Genomic DNA, 20,804 nt, shown 5'->3' with positions numbered 1-20,804 from the left:
CAGAGAGGTCACTGGGAGCTCATGCTTTGGATAGTGTTTCTGCCGAGTGAGCCAAGACTTTCCTTCTAGTCTTTTCCTTGAGAGCAGTGCCTGACGTGACAGGCTGAGAGCTGGGCTGAGTTTGAGATGGCAGAACCCAGTTTTGCTGAGTCGAAAGCAGATCTACTCGTAAGCAGTTCATCCTGTGAACTTGACATCATTAGTATCAGGTGCTGACCAACAAATGGACAGTTCTTGGTGCATTTTATATTAAAAATGAAAACCTTCTGAGATCCCGATCTTAGTGCACATAGTTCAGAGTAACCTCCGAATTAACTGATTATTCAATAATGTAGAATAAATTTAGGGGCAGGTGAAAGATTGATATTTTTTGGAGAACAAATATATAAAATTATGTTTCTCTAAAATACTTGTGGATATTTTATTTGGGGGACTGTTTGTTAGAATATTAATGAGGTAAGTTCTATATGTAATAAAGTATGGGAAGATTGATGTGAAATGTGAGCTCTTAATGTTCATGCTTTAAATTGGATGGGTATATTTGCTCTTTTGGTACAGTCAAGTACAAGAAATAAGCATATAACTACATACTGTACATTAAAGAGCATAACTAGGACCAGAGGTAGAAAAGCAAATGTTTTTGCAATATATATGTACATGTATTTAATAAGTCCTTTTGACTTTATTGCAATTTTGTCTTTGTAATAAAAACAGCTATAAAATCCCATGCTACAAAAACAGGAAGAACTCATTGTTTTTACTATTTTTATTTTTCCTTTCCTCATAGTTCCTTAATATTACGTTCAGAAAGTCAGTCACGTGGTTACTTAATAACCTCATTTAAATTGAGAACCAGTTTAAGTCAGTTGAGCATCTGACTTTGACTGAGGTCATGATCTCACGGTTTGTGAGTTCAAGCCCTGTGTCCGGCTCTGTGATGACAGCTTAGAGCCTGCTTCAGATCCTCTGACCCTCTCTCTCTCTGCACCTCCCTTGCTCATGCTCTCTCTCTCAAAAATAAAAATAAACATTAAAAAAAGAATTGGGGGCGCCTGGGTGGTTCAGTGGTTCAGTTCGTTATTCTGACTTCGGCTCAGGGCATGATCTCACAGTTCATGGGTTCAAGCCCCTCATCAGGCTCTGGGCTGTTAGCATGGAGCCCGCTTTAGATCTCCCTCTCTCTCTGCCCTCCCTTGCTTGCGTGCTCTCTCTCTCTGTCTCTCTCTCTCTCTCTCTCTCTCTCTCTCTCTCAAAAACAAATAAACATTTATAAATTTTAAAAAAAGGAATAAATTGGAGTGTGATGATAGTTGGCTTATATATAAAGCCTGCAGCATTGGAAACAGGACTTACCGCATCTGAAAGTTTGAATCCTTCTGCAAACCCTGATCTCCTCATTGTGTGGCTCCTGAGCCTTCATTTCTAAATCAGGTTGCTTTCAGAAACTAAATGGGGAGCACGTTCAGATGAGAGCTGCATCATCATTTTAAGGTCTGTCAGGATTAACTCATCCTTTCTGGTGTCCCCACCCCTTTTACCTGCTCATAAGCATTAAAATGATCCCGTCACATTTCCTATTGTCGTTTATATCTTCGAATCTCCTCTGGTCACACCAAGTACAGGGGTTGAATTTCAGAGCAAGTGTGACTTATGGGCAGGAATTATTAACGCGTTCAATGATTGTATTTTATATTTAAAAGTATTCAGGGGCGCCTGGGTGGCTCAGTTGGTTGGGCGTCCGACTTCGGCTCAGGTCATGATCTCACGGTTTGTGACTTTGAGCGCCGCGTCGGGCTCTGTGCTGACAGCTCGGAGCCTGAAGCCTGCTTCGGATTCTGTGTCTCCTTCTCTCTCTGCCCCTCCCCCACTTGTGCTCTGTCTCTATCAAAAATAAGTAATAAAAAAAAAAAAAGTATTCAGATTATAGTAGAAGGCGACACTAAAAGGGGAAATGGGAATTATATGAAAAAGTGCACATTGTCCGGATCTGAAGGTGAAGAATAAATAACTCACCTGTAAGCCTTTTTGCAAAGAAGGATGATGTCCGCTGATACCAAGTAAATAAAACCGCATGTATGTTCTTTTTTAAAAGGTATTTTGGATCTAGTATTTTATCAGCTCTATTCAAGCCACTGAATAAATTGTTTTGATGTCATTGCTTTTTTTTTTAAAGTGGCATAACAAAATATTTCTTCATTGCAGTTACATATGGCGTGTGCCAGTGGCTACAAGGAAGTGGTGTCTCTTCTCCTCGAACATGGCGGGGACCTCAATATAGTAGACAATCAGTACTGGACCCCGCTCCATTTGGCAGCAAAGTATGGCCAGGTGAAGTGATTTCCTAAATTACTTTGAAAAAACCTATAATTAACGTATCATTTCGTATCTAATTGTTGCATTTCAAATTGTGTACTACATGTGTGACTTTTAATGGCATCATATTAGGAAACGAATAGTTTTACGGTTCAAAGAAAACATCGTCTTTTGGAAGGATACATAAAGCATACATTCTCGGGATTCTGCGTGTTGTAGTCAAAACTGTTGGATAAATGATACACGATTGTAAACATTTTGCATAGAGTGGACTTGTTATTTTCTTAACATTTCATAGTCCTTTTCATAGCTCACAGTTTCATGAATCGTTAAAAATTCTATTTGTTCTCTACAGTTAGAAGTACAGCAAATTTGCATTTTGGTTTTTATTTTTCATGTAAATTACATTTCATCTTAATGAATGAAGAAAGACTATCAGATATTTTTTCTTTGAATTGATTTTTGGCTACAGCTAATACAACCTGAGTCACTAGTGCACAAATTACTTTCTCACCAGGTACCATTATATCATGAAGCAAACTGACTTTTAAATGACTTATGTAGGTGAATATGACAGCAGTGTTCATAATAATATCAAAATCTATTTATAAAATACACCATATTTTGTGTTAGAGAAAGCCTGAGTACTACTCTTTGGGAAGATAATTCAATTTTACATAAATAGGGAAGTAGAGGTTAAACTTGTTGATTCCCAAACATTGGTCTAGGGTGACAGTCACACCCCTTAAGTTAAGCTCATACCAAGTTGAGTCTCTTAGATCCTAAAGGGTATGAAAAATAGCGATCATAAAATTTGAGTACTGCAGTTATTGAAATAATGGAAAACACTTGCATTTCAATCATTTTAGAAAAAGCACATTGCTTAGGGAAAGTCTTTCAAATTAATGAAAACATCATTTGCTTTGACAACATTTCCTGTATGAAAAGGTTCATTCATTCAATAAATATTTCTAACAGGCTATTTATTAAGTACTTCAAACTGTGCTTTTAGCAAGTGAATGTTTGTGTAAATAAATGGATAGATTAAGGGACCCGAGGTTGTAGATGGTGAAGCCATTGGGTCCAGGGGCCCCAGGTCCCCTAGATCCCCCTGTAGATCATAGGAGCACTGGGGGATCAATAACCTCAGTACACCATGAATACACCCGTGCTTCATTTCTAGCACCGTGGCACACTGGAAAACGCTGGGTGAGAGGTTTTGTCTTTAGTAAAACGTAGAGAAGCGAACATATAAGCAAGTGCTATTTCCTAGAACACTACCTGTTGCTCTGAGCTGAAGAAATGGTAATCAGTGAATTATCAAAACGTGCTTATTGTAGTCAGGGATCCCTCTGGAAGGAGCTAAATCCAGAAGTGAGGGATTGATAGCTTGGTAAAATGTAACAGAATGCTACCACAACTTAATTAATTAAGGCTTTCATTTTACCCAATTTTTCAACTTTTCTGATTGGACATTTAGATCAGGTATCATTTCAAGGAATAATAAATTGTTTTCCTTCAACTGCTTTTATTGGATAATGTGCTCTGGGGCAATAGGACTAGATTTAACAAGTTTATTTATTTATTTATTTATTTATTTATTTATAGTTTATTTAGAGAGCGAGCAAGTGGGGGAGGGGCAGAGAGACGGAGAGAGAAAATGAATCCCAAGCAGGCTCCCTGCTGTTGGCGCAGGGCTCAATCTCAGGAAACCTGTGTTGAAATCAAGAGTCAGATGCTTCGCTGACTGAGCCACCCAGGTGCCCAATTAGCAAGTTTTTTTTTTTTTAAAGACATGCCTCGGACTAACTACATCACCTCTTCTCTTATTGGACATTTAAATTGTTTTTATCAGAACCCAGTGTGTGGTTTTTGTTTTACTTCATTGTGGGTCAAATGAAATATTTGGTAGGAGTTGGGGTATTTTGTTATTGTATTTCTCGGTTCTGTGATTTCCATTTGGCTTTTTTTTTCATTGTAACTTCCATGTCTTTGATGGACTTCAATTTGTTTCAAGAGGATTTGTAGTTGCCTGTTGAAACATTCTTATGAGAGCTGCCTTGCCATCATCATCAGATGGTTCCCACACCATCCACCTTGCTCTTGTTGCCAATTCATCATCTTGTCTCTTTCAAGTTGTGATGTACTGATCTTGGCATGGTGAGGGGTTTTTAATTGCATTTTGGACACTTCAGCTATTATGTTAGGAGACTCTTGGTCCTACGTAAATCTTCTGTTTTAGTCAGCCTGTTTAAGTTCAGCCTGCAAGGCCTGGTCTACTTGAGTGGGTTGTGGTTCCAGTTCCAGTTTCATGTTCAGACCCCTTGAGTTGTCATTTTAGTCCACTTGGCTTATCTGATGTTCCTGGTGTTCTCACTGCTTTCTTCTAATTCTCCCAAAGGGTGGAAGAGGTTTTCCCAAGCCGGGCTACCCCATGTCTCTGGGTGAGGTAGGTGGATGTCCACAGGGACAGAAGACTTTCAGGACTGGGGGCCTGTTGGGGCATTCTCCCTCTTGCAGGCACCCCCTCCCAGCTGTGTTTGCCTCTCGTTGGGGAGGGGAATCTCAGCAGGTTGGAAGAAAAAGTGCTTGATCTGGCACTACATGTTAGCAGATCATGGTTCTGGACTCACCTGCTATTGCTGGAGTGACACAGTTGGAATGTGGGAGGGATGCATCTACCCAGGCCCCTCTCTGTCCCTAAGTTGGTCTGGGAAACACTGGGTCTGGGCTAGCCTTCGGTTACCTGGGATTCCTCCCTTCCGCAGGCCCTGAGCCAGTTTCCCTGTCTCCTTGACTATTCAGACCTCTTCCTGGGTTGCTTATTATTTCCAGGGGTTATATATTTTTTTAATTTTTTAATGTTTATTTATCTGAGAGAGAGAGAGAGAGAGAGAATCCCAAGCATACTCCACACTGTCAGCACGGAGCCCCCATGAATTGTGAGATCATGATGTGAGCCTAAATCAAGAGTCGGATGCTCAACTGACTGGGCCACCCAGGTGCCCCTCCCAGGGGTTATTGTAATTGGCAGGGAGGATGTGGAAGAAACCAGGCTAAGTTGGTATTTTTTTAATCTTTTTTTAATTCTTTGTTTAAAGTTTATTGATTTTGAGTGAGAGAGAGAGAGAGAGAGAGAGAGAGAGAGAGGCAGTGAGAGAGAAAGAAACACAGAGAGAATCCCAGGCAGGCTCCACAGTGTCCACAGGAAGCCTGATGTGGGGCTTGAATTCATGGAACTGTGAGACCACGACTGGAGCTGAAACCAGGCATCAAGCGCTTAACTGACTGAACCACCCAGGTGCCCCTAAGTTGGTATGTTTTAAAGTGATGAAGAAATTAATTTATGATTGTTTTCACATGAAACCCATCTGTGGGCAGAAGAGAAATGAAGGTGCATTTGTATAACTTCCATTATAAGGTGTCTGTGGGGATCTTTGGTTCTACATGTTGAGTATGTCTCAATGTGACCAATTTCTGACTCCAAGATCTATTTGGTAAGATCATCTAGACATTTCTGTTCCACTTCCTGGAAGCTATGTGGTTAAGGCAGAAAGAATGCATAGCTTTCAGAAATTATATCCCTCAAGCAATCAGATGTAGCTCCTGATACTTTTCTCAGTTATGGGCCTGCAATTTCAGAGGCCAAGAGTTTGTATGAAAATAAGGAACTGACATTTCAGGGGTTCATGGGAAACCCTCCACTGCAGAAAGGGGAAGTTCTGCCTAAGAAACTCCTTTTTTTAAAAAAATTTTTAATGTGCTTATTTATTTTTGAGAGAGAGACAGAGCATGAGCAGGGGAGGGGCAGAGAGAGAGAGAGACACAGAATCTGAAGCAGGCTCCAGGCTCCGAGCTGTCAGCCCAGAGCCCAATGCAGGGCTCGAACCCACGAACTGTGAGATCATGACCTGAGCCGAAGTTGGACGCCCAACTGACTGAGCCACCTAGGCACCCCCCAAGAAACTACATTTTTAAAGGCCTACAATTAAGCTTTATTTGATGATAAGGTGGTAAAAAACAGGATACGAGTCAGATAAAATTTGTATCATGGAGAAAGACATGTTTTCTATAACCTTGATACAAGACTAGTGAATATATTAAACTGATAAAACAGGTTGGCCATGTGGTAAGCAGATTGGCATTTGGTTTTAGTAATTGAAAGTAGATTCTTTTAAATGTTAATTTACACAGTTACCTTTAACAAAAAGAAATGATGGCTAACAGATATACCATTTGGTATATATCAACATATATACAAAATTATGATTAACCTATATACATATGTTCGGTATAAGATACATAGCATGATACCTTGTGTGCCTTGGTGATTTAAGAAACACGAGCCCGGCACAATTACCGCTGCCTTCATAAAGCTTGCCAGTGATTCCTGTCACACACAAGCTGTAAGATAACGGGATGGCTGGCGAATAAGGCAGGGAGAGTTCATGGGTATTAGTACTCTCACCCCATTATCTGCCATATTTGAACAATTTGTCAAACTTTGGGTTTTCTGAGTCTTTGTTTTCAGCCTAGAGAAACAGTTATGAACTTAATGTGGGAAATATGATTCAAAGCTACATTTCCTTTGCAAGATGCAGAGTAATTCAGCTTGATGTTTTCATTCCTACTTCTCCGGTGCCCCAGTGATTTTCCCAACACTCATCATTTACTAGTGATAAATGAATGGAGAAACAGTTTCCAATTGCTCAATTTATTCTTTCAAAACCAGCTGAAAAATATTTGACCCCAACTTTTAAAAAAAAGATGTATATATTTTTTGTTCTTGCCTGTATTTCCTGGACACTTCCCTGCACAAGCACCTATATTCCATTCTTCCCATCCAAGCGATTAAGCCAGTTTTGTTCTGAGGACTCCCATGGCCTCTGGACCCAGCTCAACCACTCACTGGCTGTGTGAACATAACAAGCCTCACTAATTTTTCTTCCATAGAGTCTGGCCCCAAGGTCTTCAATCAATGGCAACCATCAACCTCAGTTAAAACGGGGATTTTTCTGTAGCTCAGGAGATTCTGGGGGGAATGGCAGAGGCAAATGCATGAGACAGCATTTGGGGTGTGTCCTAGTCAATTGATTCAGTTGCTAAATTTGTACAGACAAACATCCGACACAAAGGTTTCCAGAATTGCCCAGTTATAGTCATCAAATGAGTCAGGTTTAAAAAGTAATGTGACATTTATCCTCAGCTTCTCTAGAAAATGACTAGTCATTAATTCAGTATTTTCTAAACCCTTACACATTTCAGCACCAAGGATAGATCTAAAGATCCTAGGTGGCTTTTCCATTTTGCTCCCTTATACCTATCCAGGTGGGGTCTCCACCCAAATGTAAGCTCCAAGCAGTGAAGACTTTTGCTTGCCCTCCATGCTATCTCTGTGTCCAGCAGACTAACCCAAGGAATTGAAAGACAGATCAATCAACCAAGAACTTGAAGCAAAGCACTAACACTCAGAGGCAGAGGGGGGCTTTTCTGTTAGAATGCATGACATCAAAACCAAAATGTGTGCCTTGATTCAGACTAGAGAAAAAAAAAAAAAAAAACAACTAAGAGATTTATATTAATAGATTTTGGATAAATTGTGTTTCTTTTATTTTGTCAAGAAAATACGGTACAATATAGAGGATTATATTTAAAATTTGTTCATCTGTAAAAATACCACTTAATATTCATTTTGGAGATAATATTTTAGAAATAGGTTTTATTTGAATATCAAGTTATGTGTATGGGAGATTTAGAACTCTAAAGGAATTTACTGTAAATATATCTCCATTCAGGAAAAGAAAAAAGCTTTAGAAATGCTAACATTTTTAAAGACTGATGGCATTTTTAGAGACATTCATAGCACTTTCACTTTCACTTTCTTATAAATACCTTACAAATATAAATACCTTTATGGAGAAGGTAACTCATAATTTGTAACAGTTTTTCTTATTGAAATTTATACTGGGATGGGATATATTTAAATAAAAAAATTTTTTAATGTTTATTTCCTTTTGAGACAGAGAAAGAGTGTGAACGGGGGAGGGTCAGAGAGAGGGAGACACAGAATCTGAAACAGGCTCCAGGCTCCGAGCTGTCAGCACAGAGCCCGATGTGGGGCTCGAACTCACAGAGTGTGAGATCACGACCTGAGCCGAAGTCGGATGCTTAACCGACTGAGCCACCCAGGCACCCCTGGGATGGCATATATATTTTAAAACTCCCCTTTATATGAACTTTCCAGTGAGAAAAAAAGAGATGGCTTGTTCTTGTCTAAAACTGGGAACTGAATCGTTTATGTGACTGATGTCTTTTGGTTTTATAGTTCTTTTATGAGTCGTACATAAAGTAAAATTTGATTCTAGCCTTGATGTATTTTTAGTGCCCACAGTAGGATTGGTGATGCTACAGCAAATCATCAGAAAGTAACCGCACAAATGTTACATCCTAAATATCCTTCCCTTCCAAAGTATTTTGTATCACACAGCCTGTGTATATTGATGTTCAAAGGAGTCATTTGTATTGCCAGAAACATTTTTTTCCCCAGGTTCATAAGAATTAAGATATTCTCAGAGAGTTTTGTTTTTGTTGTGTTTGTTTTTCAGATATTTCTTCTTTGCTGTAGGAAAACATAAAGTCACTATCTGGTTTTCCACCACTAGCTGCTCCCACCCCTCTGAGCACTCAGTATTGACAGGCTCAGTGCTCCATGCAGGCTATATAAAGACATGTTTATACATCTTTAGGGAATCTCCTCACCTGAAGCTCCCAGTGCTCTACCTGTCTATGGCTCCCCAAACTGCCTTGTTTCCCTCTCACTGTGCAGACCCCCCAAGGACCAGTGCCCACTGGGTAATCTCTACCAACCTGCCCTCCACCTCCACTCATATGGGAAGGGAATCATCAGCTCCTTTCTCCAGCCCCAATGAGTTGCTCTCTCTATGGGTCATCATTTATTGACCACAAAACTGGGCATCATCCTTCCTCCCCCCTCCCCCCCCCTCCGGTGCCTAATAAACCCGAGTCCATGAGTTCCCACCTGGGAATGGTGTGAGGCTATGTGAGATGTAACCACTGCCCCCACCCTGTCCAGGAACAGTATCCTTACGCGGGGCCTGGCCCACCAGCCCACCAGCACTGTCCCACCCCTTCTGCACATGTAAGCCTTGTCAACGCAGGTATCATCCAGTGTCAGCACATAGCATCCTTTGCTGTGCCCGGACAGGAAACACCACTCCACAGTGCACTTTGCAAGCCCCTGTGCCTGGGAGTCCGCTTTGTTCTCTGGCTTCATTCCCCAGCCTCCCCCACCAGGTTGGAACAGGTGACCATACCCAACCACTTCCAGTTTCTGGAACATGCCACCATGTGCATCCTCTCATGTTCTTTGCTTTTCCTGAGATTGTTAAGTGGTTCTATCTTACTGACATGGTAGACCATGAGGAGACGATGCTTCAGTGGCTGCATTGGCTGTGGCACCTGTATCTCTGAACCATGTCACTTACCATGGCGGGTTGCATCTGTCCCCACTGCCCTCCGGTGCCTAATGCGTGCCAACGGGGTGGGCAGACAGCGATGTTTCTCATCAGCACAGGGCCTGACCCAGAACACGCAGTTTTGCCCACAAATGAGGGGGCCCGCAATGGTCCTCGGGTGGCAGGTGCTTGTCCTTCCAGCCCTCTGTGCGTGCACCTGCGCAGCGGGCTGCGGGAGGGATGCCCTGGGGGCAGCAGGGACCAGGCGCACACGTCTGTGATGGGCACCCCAGGAAAACAGCGCACGGGCAAAGGGAGTCCAGCCAGGGGCAGATGGCATGGGCAACACCTGTGGGGTAGCATAGGCATTAATCGAGGAGCAGGACCAGGGAGGTCATGGGGCAAGGAGGCTGCCACGTGGGGGGAGAAGGGACCCACTCGGGAAGGATGCGCAGATAACTGGAGCAGTTGGAGAGCTTGTGTTCTGAAGGACGGACACAGGATCTGTGCTTCATGTGAAATCGTAGCGGGACCACACATGGCGGGGGGCAGGGGGCAACCATTTATTAGCTGGTTTTGTATGTTGGATCTGAAATCCTCCAGGGGGTTCTGAGTGGGAGGCAATGGCTCATTACAGTGTAGGGCAGACACCAGTGAGGTAGGAGGCACACACTGTGCGTTCCGGACCTTTAAGGTTTCAGTGTCTTCTCCTTAGGTTGTGAAATGATCCCTTTTAGCGTCTCAGACAGAAACCAGCTATAGCCACTGATTGCTACTGTTTGACTCTTCAAAGAGGGAATTTAAATGACCATGAAGCAATTAATTTTGCTAAATTCATCCAATCTGAAGGACAACTCTCCAACGAATGAAGTCCATATCCAGTGAATCTTGGATGGATTTAAATTTCAGCTTAAATGTGTATTTTCTATTAGCCATTATGGTCTCCTTTTACACACTCACCCCTCCACCCCAATACACGCACAGTCACCTTATTCTCCGGTGCCTTTGGTGATTATAACGGTCTTGTACTAGTGTAGATGAATTCTTATTGGGTTGCACGCTCGACCTATTCACACATGAAGCAATTTACCTAAAGATCTTTTGTGAGGATAAAACAAATGTTTTGGAGGAGAGTAATTGAAATTAGCACTGGCCTGTTTAATTTAGTTCTGTGATGTGCTTCCCTGATTTCTAATTGGAAGTGCATGGGAAATACCATCTCTAAAAAAATAAAGGAATTTCCCAAATGAGAAAAGCTTCCTCCTTCCACACACGGATGCTTATTTTTATGGGCCTGAAATAAAATGGAGTTACTTTTATTGTTGCAGATTTTTATGTAGGAAGCATTTTGCTTTGATTACTTAAATGCTTTCTGCAGTTCTAGTTGAAGCTGGGGATGAGGAGTGGTTTGCTGAGAGATTGCGCAAGTTTCTCTCTGGAGTTCTGGAAACCGTGAATTGAATTTAGAAATGTGAAGTTAATTGTTAGACTCTGTGATGGTCTGACGTTTTTGCAGAGATATGAAAGCTTTTAGGTTTATTAACTATTTTTTCAGATTTGTGGAAACCAAAGGCAATCTTAGCTAAATTTTGGATTTTTTCCCTTTTTCTTCTGTCTTTTCTCCTTCCTTTTCTTCCTTTGTCCTTCCCTCTCTCCTGCTCTTCGTCTTTCTTTTCCTTCTCCCCTTCCATTTGGTTTAAACGCAAGCAAATCTCTCTGATCTTTAATATAACCAAACTCTCTTCTGTACATATTTTAATGTCCTGGACATCTGCTGTATGTATTCTATCTTCCAGATTTCAAGAGATTCTTTCTTTAGTAAACTGTGTACTTGGAAGTAAAAATAAACTTCTAAATATAATCTCTCTACTGTAATGTAATTTAAATGTTATTGATGTAATTTGTGTCCTGGAAAACCAAACACTGATTTTTGAATTGGCTTTGGGAAAGCAGACTATTTAAAATCTAATTAATTTTTTAATGAGAGTGCTAAGAGGAGCTATCATTGGTGGGTGGGGAGATGCCTCAGTGTGCCTGGATGTGAAGCTCCCCATGTGGGGAGAACATCACAGCACATGTTACAAAAGCAAAACCCAAGACTGGAAAAGCCAGTCTCATTCGAATATAGTATAAAGCAAGAAATGGAAACAAAAGACACAGATGGGAAAGGAGAAAGGAAGGTAAGAATACCAAAGGAATCAGGAAAAAATGGAAAAACTAGAACCATTAAGTGCATATGTCAAGTTGTTCACAGCAGCATTGAAAACACAAAATATATAATAATATATTTAATAAAATATTTTAACAGAAGATTTCTACACTGACGACGATGAAACACTGCAGTGAGAAATGAGAAAAGAGCTAAATAAATGGAGAGGCAAAGCCACATTCATGTGTAGCGACAGTGAATATTTTTGCGCTAGCTGTGGAAGGCTGAATATTATCCTCCAAAGATGCCCACACCCTAATAACCCAGTTCCTGTCAATACATTTGTTACCTGGCAAGGCAGAAGAACTTTGCAGTTGTGGTTGATTAAGGATTTTGAGATGGAAAGATTTCCGGGGATTACCCAGATGGGTCCTTAAAAGCAGAGAAACATTTCTTCCTGGCTGAGGGTCTGCGAGAGGTGTGGCTCTGCAAAGATGGTCCGAGAGATGCAGGTTCAAAGGTGAGGGAAGGAATGAGTTACCTGTTGAGGCTGTAAAGGTCGAGAAACAGATCTTCCCCGAGAGCCATGAGGGAACATCCTGTTGCCAATACCCTTATTTCAACCTTGTGAGACATGTGTCAGGCTGCTGAATTGTAAGATAATTTCTTTTTGTTTAAAGCACTACATTTGTGATATTTTTAACAGCCATAGAAAATTAGTACAGTGTCTATTTAAAGCCATTCCCATCAAAATCCTAAACCCTTTCTTCTAGAAATTGAAAAGTTCATTCTAAAATTTATATGGCGACACAAAGTACCCACATGGACAAACTTATCTTAAAAAGTAAGAAAATGACAGATTTTTTTTAAGACCCACTGTAAGTCTTTCACTTATGTGATTTCAGTACTGGCTATAAAGCTACACTAATCAAGGTAGTTAGGGAATGAGATAAGGGCAGACAAGTAGATCAATGAAACATAGACCAGAGTCCAAAAGTGGGCAGGGACATATGTATCCCATTAATTTTCTACAAAGGTAGCAAAGTAATTCGGTATGAGAGGAAAAAAAGGTTTTTTTGTTTGTTTCGTTTTTTTAAGAAATATGGCTGAAAAACAACACATTTGTGCTGGACCAAAATAAATTTGAGCTTTTATGTGCCATTTGTGAAAACTCAGTTGAGGTGGTCCATAAGTATAAATATTAAAATGATAGAGCCTTTAGAAGAAAATATAGCATGATATTGTCATGACCTTCGATTAGGCAAAGAGCTATTGAACATAAAGAGTGCTAACCTCTAGAGAGAAAAAGTAGAGATGTTGCACTTTAACAAAAGCAAAACAAAGTGAAAATAACCTTCAGTTCTTAAAAAAAAAAAAAACATTTTCAAGAATATGAATAGGCGAGCCATAGAATGGGAGGAAATATTTGGGATATGCATATCTGGCAAGTGTATCTAGAACATACAAAGAACACAGATCATTAATAAAAAGACAAACACTCCAGTAATAAGTGGGTGAAAAAGTCTTGAATAGACACTCCACAAAAGAAAATCTAAGATTGGCTACTGAACGCATGAAAAGGTGTTCATTGTCCTTCGCTGTCATGGGAATCAGTAAAACTAGACCAAAATATGACTTCATTGCCAGTATGATAGCTAAGCTTAAAAAAAATGACAAAAACAAGTGTTGGAGAGCATGTGAATCTAGCAATATGTAGATGTACAATTACAAATTATTACATAGAATATGGGGCAACGGGAACTCTTGTTGGGGATGGGAGTGTAAATTTGAGCTCTCGGCAAAAAAAAAAAAAAAAAAAAAAAAAAAAAAAAAAAAAAAAATTGGAGCTCTCTGACCACTTTGATGATGTCCAGACCTTTGCCTTGCAATTTCTGTCCCCTAAAGTGCTGTATCCAGAAGAGATCCTTGCACCTGTGTCCCAAGAGAAATAAATGAGAGTGTCTGTAGCAACATTATTTGTGAAAGTAAGTGACCTCAAATGACTTGAATGTCCACTGAGGAGGGCAGACCAATCGTGATACATTTGTACCGTGCAGTTACATGCAGCCAAGAAAATGGAAAAATCTTGTTCACATCCACTGCCTCTGGTGATTCTCCAAAACGCAGTGTTAAGTCACGAGAGCGGGGCATCTATGAATATAGACACTAGGATTTCACTTCTATAAATGTCACAAACAGATACAACCGGGCAGTATGTAGTTTGGACATACTTCTGTACGTAAGGGTTAAAGCTATAAGGAAAACATAGCAATAGCCCAAAATTCACGACAGTGGTCAACTCCAGGAAATAGGGATAATTTGGGGAAGAAACACAGAAAGATACCATGAATGACCCATTTTAAAAAGTTGGACCCACTGGAAATTATTTCATTTCCCCTCTGTCAGTGATAACATGTACATTATATGTATTCTTTGAATTTCTATTTTATAATAAGATTTAAAACATAGATTAATCTCTCATCAAGTTGTTTTCTTCTTAAAGCCTGGGAGTAAGTTTCCCTATCTTCCCACGTGACTTTAGTTCATATTACCTATGGGGCTGCCGTGATTAGGCCATACTGGTGAGACTTTAATTTAGAGTTGCTAAATTAAAACAAAGACTTAAAACGTAGAATATGCGATTCCTCCCAAAAGATGCCCTAAAATAAACCTGAAAGGCGTTAAGTGAGCCTTTTCAAAGCCTCAGCGATTTATACCTCATTTATATAGCGTAGGATATATTTATACCTTCTCACACCACCAGACTCTAAGTGTCCTGGAGGCCAGGACTGCGTAGCACCTACTCACAAATCCTCAGTATCCACCACACTGTTTCTTATTTCCGTGATCTTTAATGTTTCAGACAAACCTGGTGAAACTTCTTCTGATGCATCAGGCGAATCCAAACCTTCTGAACTGCAATGAAGAGAAGGCCTCAGGTAGGTGATCAGCATCCTGGGACCACCGGCAGTTACCGTCTCCTTCCTTTCCTACCAGAGTTGTTCATCCACCATCACCAGAGTCAGCCTCTCCTGTCAAGTTCTGTGCACACGCTCGGGTCCAAGCACTGTTCACAAACTCCTGTGCCCCCCCGCCCCCGCACCTTTACAAGAAGACATTCCAGAGGGGCTCCGTGTATAGGGTGCCCTTGGACTTGGGTGCAATCTGCTTTTGAGCTTTAATTTCCTAGGCAGTGATTCCTTCAATGTCAATTACTTTAAAATATTTTGCTGTTATTTAACTACTTTCATATCGTTTCAAATATACACTTGTTCACTAGAGTAATATTTGAAAAATGCTTACTTATTTATGTTGAGAGAGAGAGAGAGAGAGAGAGAGAGACAGCAGGGGAGAGGCAGTGAGAGAGGGAGACAGAAAATCCTAAGCAGGCTCCCTGTGGTCAGTCGTGGGGCTCGAACTCACGAACTGTGGTATCATGACCTGAGCCAAGATCAAAAGTCCCGGACGCTTAACAGACTGTGCCACCCAGGTGTCCCCTTGCTAGAGTAATTTAAAACAATAATAATGTTTTCTTCTGCACAGATAGGTATACTGTAGAAATCAAGACGGACTTTCTCAAGCTAATTTAAAACTTTGAAAATCTTAATGTTACTATTTTTAATAAGTATCTTTTTGAATATTTCTAGAGTTCTTTTTACCACTGTTATTGCATATGTACATACACTAATTTAAAAAATAGATGCTTATTCATTTTCTAGCTTTTAAAATTTGACAAATATACTAATCAGTTATTTGTTTGTTAAAAATAAAAATCTAGGGGGCGCCTGGGTGGCTCAGTCGGTTAGGCGGCCGACTTCGGCTCAGGTCACGATCTCGCGGTCCATGAGTTCGAGCCCCGCGTCGGGGCTCTGTGCTGACTGCTCAGAGCCTGGAGCCCGTTTCAGATTCCGTGTCTCCCTCTCTCTCTGACCCTCCCCCGTTCATGCTCTGTCTCTCCCTGTCTCAAAAATAAATAAACGTTTAAAAAATAATTTAAAAAATAAAATAAAATAAAAAATAAAAATAAAAATCTAGGAAAACTATAGCATAAGTAATAAAATGATATAAAATTTTGAAGGTAGTAATTGATCTAAATAACTTAATTCAGTTTCTTCTTATTGCTATACTTTAATAATCTAAAAGCACTTTATGCCTGAGATTTGTCAGTGGATATACTTACAGGTGTATGATTACATGACTAACCGCCAGCTTATGACAAAATGAGAGTTTTTCTCTATTTCTTATTTTTTTGGAGTTAAATGTTGTTTAAGGGTATCCATTGTTTTTAACGTTTATTTATTTTTTTTTTTTTGAGAGAGAGCATAAGCTGGAGAGTGACAGAGAGAGAGGGAGAGAGAGAATCCCAAGCAGGCTCCCCATCATTAGTGTGGAGCCCAAGGTGGGGCTCGATCCCAGGAACAGTGAGATGATGACCTGAGCCAAAATCCAGAGTCAGATGCTTAACCAATTGAGCCACCCAGGCGCCCCTAGTCCATCTTCTCTGCTCAAATAAACTGAAGATTTAACGAACAAAACTCTAAGATTGCTTTATAGTTCCTAACTTTAGAATCAGGCTAATATTAATGATAGTGTAGTAATCTTACCATTAACTACAAAAGCATGTGGTTTGTTTTGTTTTTTAAAAAGGGAGCACCTGGGTGGCTCAGTCGGTTAAGCATCTGACTTCGACTCAGGTCATGAGGATGCAGTTCATGAGTTCAAGCCCCACGTCAAGCTCCGTGCTGACAGCGTGGAGCCTGGAGCCTGCTTTGGATTCTATGTCTCCCTCTCTCTCTGCCCCTCCTCCCTTGTGCTTGCTCTCTCTCTCTCTCTGTCAAAACTAAACATAAAAAAATTCAAAATGGTAAAGAGTAAATAGAAATTTATAGTTTTTTTTTCCTATTCTTTAAAATATGTATTGTGAAATATGTCACATCCTCTGTTTACTGTAGTTCCAACAGATCACATTTTTCAAGTTTATATCCCTGGCTTCTTTCCCAGAGAAGAGAATATATGATTGACCCTTGAGTATCTAGACTCCCATCTGTCACACTTCTACCTTTTAGGTCTAGCGTCAGCTAGACCTAAATGTGCCCAAATAGACACCCAAGGCAACCCACAGCCCTAGAGCCCAGGGCATGACTAAATGTCTGGTCTGGCCTCAACCCTGGCCACCTCAAGATATGATGGCTGTCTTACACAGTTTTGCCCATGTGGGTCATGCTGAGTCTACCATCAATAGAATCCATTTTCCATACTTTATTGGTCATGAGTGACACAGCAATGGGCCAATAAAAGACTCTCAGTAATCTTTGTTGATTGAATGAAAATACTTCTTTCTTGGGGCACCTGGGTGGCTCAGTCAGTTGAGCATCCACCTCTTGATTTCAGCTCAGGTCATGATCCCAGGAAGTTCAGTCATGAGGATTGAAAAAGAAGAGTTGCACCCATTAGATTCCTAATTGTTATGAATGCAAACTTTTCTTCAGGATTGACTGACTTCCGGTTTTAATTGTTAGTAAGTGCAAATTTGATTAAGGCACATCGATATGACCACCTAAAGATGTTCACATGTTACTGTCAACCTGTAACTTATAATATAATTATATTTCAGATTGAAAAACACAGATCACAGAGAAAGGCTAGACTTACTGTTCTCATAACACGACTATTGTCCATCTACCCATTTAGTAGGATGTTTGTAGAGCGCCTACGACAAGTTTTATACTAACCCAGTCTTCGGGAAGGTATAACTATTTTCATCTTTTTCATTCATCAAGCTGAAGGAAGAGTTGCAGAGAATAAAATGACATTAAGTTCCTTCAAGCTTAGCTTCTCCGTGATTTTACATCTTACGCATCACCACTTGGTGACTATTGTTTTTATATTTTTCATTTCATTTGTAATTAAATATGTCACTGATATAAAACAAGATAGCCTTTAAAAATGGCATGGGGTGCCTGGGTGGCTCAGTCGGTTAAGTGTCCAACTCTTAGTTTCAGCTCAGGTCATGATCTCACAGTTTTGTGAGTTCAAGCCCCATGTTGGGCTCTGCTCTGACAGTGCAGAGCCTGCTTGGGCTTTTCTCTCTCTCTCTCTCTCTCTCTCTCTCTCTCTCTCTCTCTCTCTGCCCCTCCCCTGCTCATGCTGTCTGTGTCTCTCTCAAAATAAATAAACAAACTTTAAAGGTTTAAAAATAAATAAATAAATAAAATGGCAATACTGCAATTTTATTCCTACCATAAACTTTTAATGTTTTTCATTTTGCTCTATGTGTTGATAAATTTTAGCATTATAAGCACATTGGAATTATTCCAAGTGAATCGTTTTCTGTGATCTCGCCTCCTACTTCTTCTGTGTCTTGTATTGTTTTTTTGTAGATATTGCTGCCTCTGAGTTTATTGAGGAAATGCTGCTGAAAGCTGAAATCGCCTGGGAAGAAAGGGTTAAAGAACGTTTATCTGTCCCTGCCTTGGCCTCTGAGGAGCCATATGAGGAGATTCTCCACGACCTTCCAGCACTTTCCAGCAAGCTGTAAGTGCCTTTAGTGTAGAATGCTGATGTCCTAGCCCTTGCTCGCTGAAGATTGATTATTTTGTTTGCCGTCCCTGTTAACCACCATTTTACAGTCCATTGCAAGATGGACTTTTAATGAAAAGAATTAGAAAATTGAAGCTATCTGTCAACATACTTACCACAAAATACTGTTGACAGTCGTGAGTTTAGCATAATTTTTGGAAAACTGGCTGATTCTCTTTAACATTATTATTTTAGTTAGTGTTTCAATTTGTCACCATGGGACCAAAGGTCAGATTTTAAACACACTCCACATTTTTAGCTGAACTGATTTGTAAGATTTCCTGTGACTGTTAAAATGACTGAATTCCTAAAGTAGGAAATAGAGATGTTCACTTTTTCTCTCTAAAGTACAAAGCTTAATGATTTCTTGTTGTCTAAAATATCTCCTAAATACTGATACATACTATAGCAAGGATGGACCTCAAAAATGTTATGCGAAGTGAGTGAAGCCAGGCACAAAAAACTGCGTATTGTATAATCCCATTTAGATAAGACATCCAGAATTGGCTAATCCATAGAAGCAGAAAGTGTATTAGTGCATTACAGGAGTGGGGACGGGGTAAAGGGGAATGACTCTTTTTTTTTTTTTAATTTTTTTTTCAACGTTTATTTATTTTTGGGACAGGGAGAGACAGAGCATGAACGGGGGAGGGTCAGAGAGAGAGGGAGACAGAGAATCGGAAACAGGCTCCAGGCTCTGAGCCATCAGCCCAGAGCCTGACGCGGGGCTCGAACTCACGGACCGCAAGATCGTGACCTGGCTGAAGTCGGACGCTTAACCCACTGCGCCACCCAGGCGCCCCAAGGGGAATGGCTCTTAATGGATATGGAGTTTCCTTTTGGGGATAGTGGAAAATGTTCTAGAAGCAGATGTGATGGTTACACAAATTTGTGAATAGGCTAAAAAAAAAGTGCTGAATTGTACACTTTAAAAGTGTGGATTTTGTGCTATGTGAATCATATCTTAACAAAAGAAGAATCTACGTAAGGAAAAAATATTTTGCTTTGAAAAACAAAATCTGGTATATACAAGCAGCGGGACCTTGGGAAAGTTCTTTCTATGAAATTGTTTCTTTTCTGGCAATAGCGAATCTGTCTCCTACTGGAATATTTGAGGGTGCCCCGAATAAATAACACAGTTTGGGTTCAGACAGACTGAAAAGTAATCCAGCTGTAATGATGGAGACCAAATTACACCTGATCACTGATAGGGGATGCTTTGGAGGGCATAACTGAAATCTTAAGCAGGCTCCACACTCAGCGTGGAGCATGACGTGGGGCTCAATCTCACAACCCGGGGATCATGACCTGAGCCGAAATCAAGAGTCAGGCGCTCAACCGACTGAGCCACCTGTGCACCCCTAAATGGATCCCATTATTGGGCGGCTTTACTGACCACGTCCAAGGCACCTGTGAACTAGATCAGATCTCCCAAATGAGGAGCTTCCAGACAAAGCTCATACAGGACGGGACAAGCAGGCTCGCTCTATGAATAAAGAGAAGGGAGCTAAGGAGATGTTCTTCCTGGATACATCCATCAGAGATGATGGATGCCCAGACTTAGCATGACTTGATCTCCTTTTCCGGGGAATAGAGGAGATGCTTCCAATTGCCTCCTCACAAGGGGGGGCTGTGCTGAATAAGAAAGCTCAGAGGGAAACACGCATTTCAGCACAGATGCCATCACAGCCATTCAATAATACTTTTAATTTTAAGTTACTCTTGATAATTCAAGAGGCTACAGTTGTGTGCGAATGCATACGTTTACTTAATTCTCCACTTAATGCTGGCACATATTCATCATTGGATTGGACTTTTTAACTGTGTTAGAAAAGAGCTTGTTTTTATATCAGACGCTCTGCTAAGAATTTCATGGATTCTCTTCTTCCATCTTCAAAGCACAATTGAGCGTCTCTTATTTTCCCAAGATCACAGAGCTGGGATAGGACACATCAGGATTTACAGCCCAGCACTCCTACCCTAGATCTTCCGCACCCTGTTTTCACAGGTGGAAGAAAAATACCATGACATGGATGTGGGAGAAAAAAGGACAAAAAAGCCATAGAACTAGAAGTTAGAGTCCAGTTAGGAACGGTTAATAGGATAAATATCAAGTGACCCCAAATGAACAGGTGGAATAGTTTGACATCATGTTTACGTGATTATACTATTGATAGCCCTGGAATGAGAGGAGTAATACAAACATTTGCTATGGAAGAATTTTTCTTTTCATATGGTGAGAGTAAAATCAATACCCAACAGATTCTGTTTTACTATTAGAATTATGT

The 20,804-nt window shown here is 40.5% G+C and overlaps 1 protein-coding gene across 2 annotated transcripts in view; it reads left to right on the top strand.

Moving 5' to 3' along the window:
• The window catches only part of MYO16 (myosin XVI), a 620,603-nt gene that overhangs the window by 260,929 nt on the left and 338,870 nt on the right, over nucleotides 1-20,804 (top strand). For both annotated transcript variants that reach the window (XM_086708430.1, XM_086708429.1), the window contains exons 7-9: nucleotides 2,203-2,328; nucleotides 14,801-14,876; nucleotides 18,318-18,471. In XM_086708430.1, coding sequence (XP_086564556.1) covers nucleotides 2,203-2,328; nucleotides 14,801-14,876; nucleotides 18,318-18,471 — 356 coding nt within the window. The remainder of the gene's footprint in view (nucleotides 1-2,202; nucleotides 2,329-14,800; nucleotides 14,877-18,317; nucleotides 18,472-20,804) is intronic.

The sequence above is a fragment of the Puma concolor genome, chromosome A1, assembly GCF_028749965.1.
Source record: "Puma concolor isolate L17-30 chromosome A1, mPumCon1.1.hap2, whole genome shotgun sequence".
NCBI lineage: Eukaryota > Metazoa > Chordata > Mammalia > Carnivora > Felidae > Puma > Puma concolor.
Note: the sequence above shows the minus strand (reverse complement) of the source record. Positions and strands in the feature narration are given on the sequence as shown.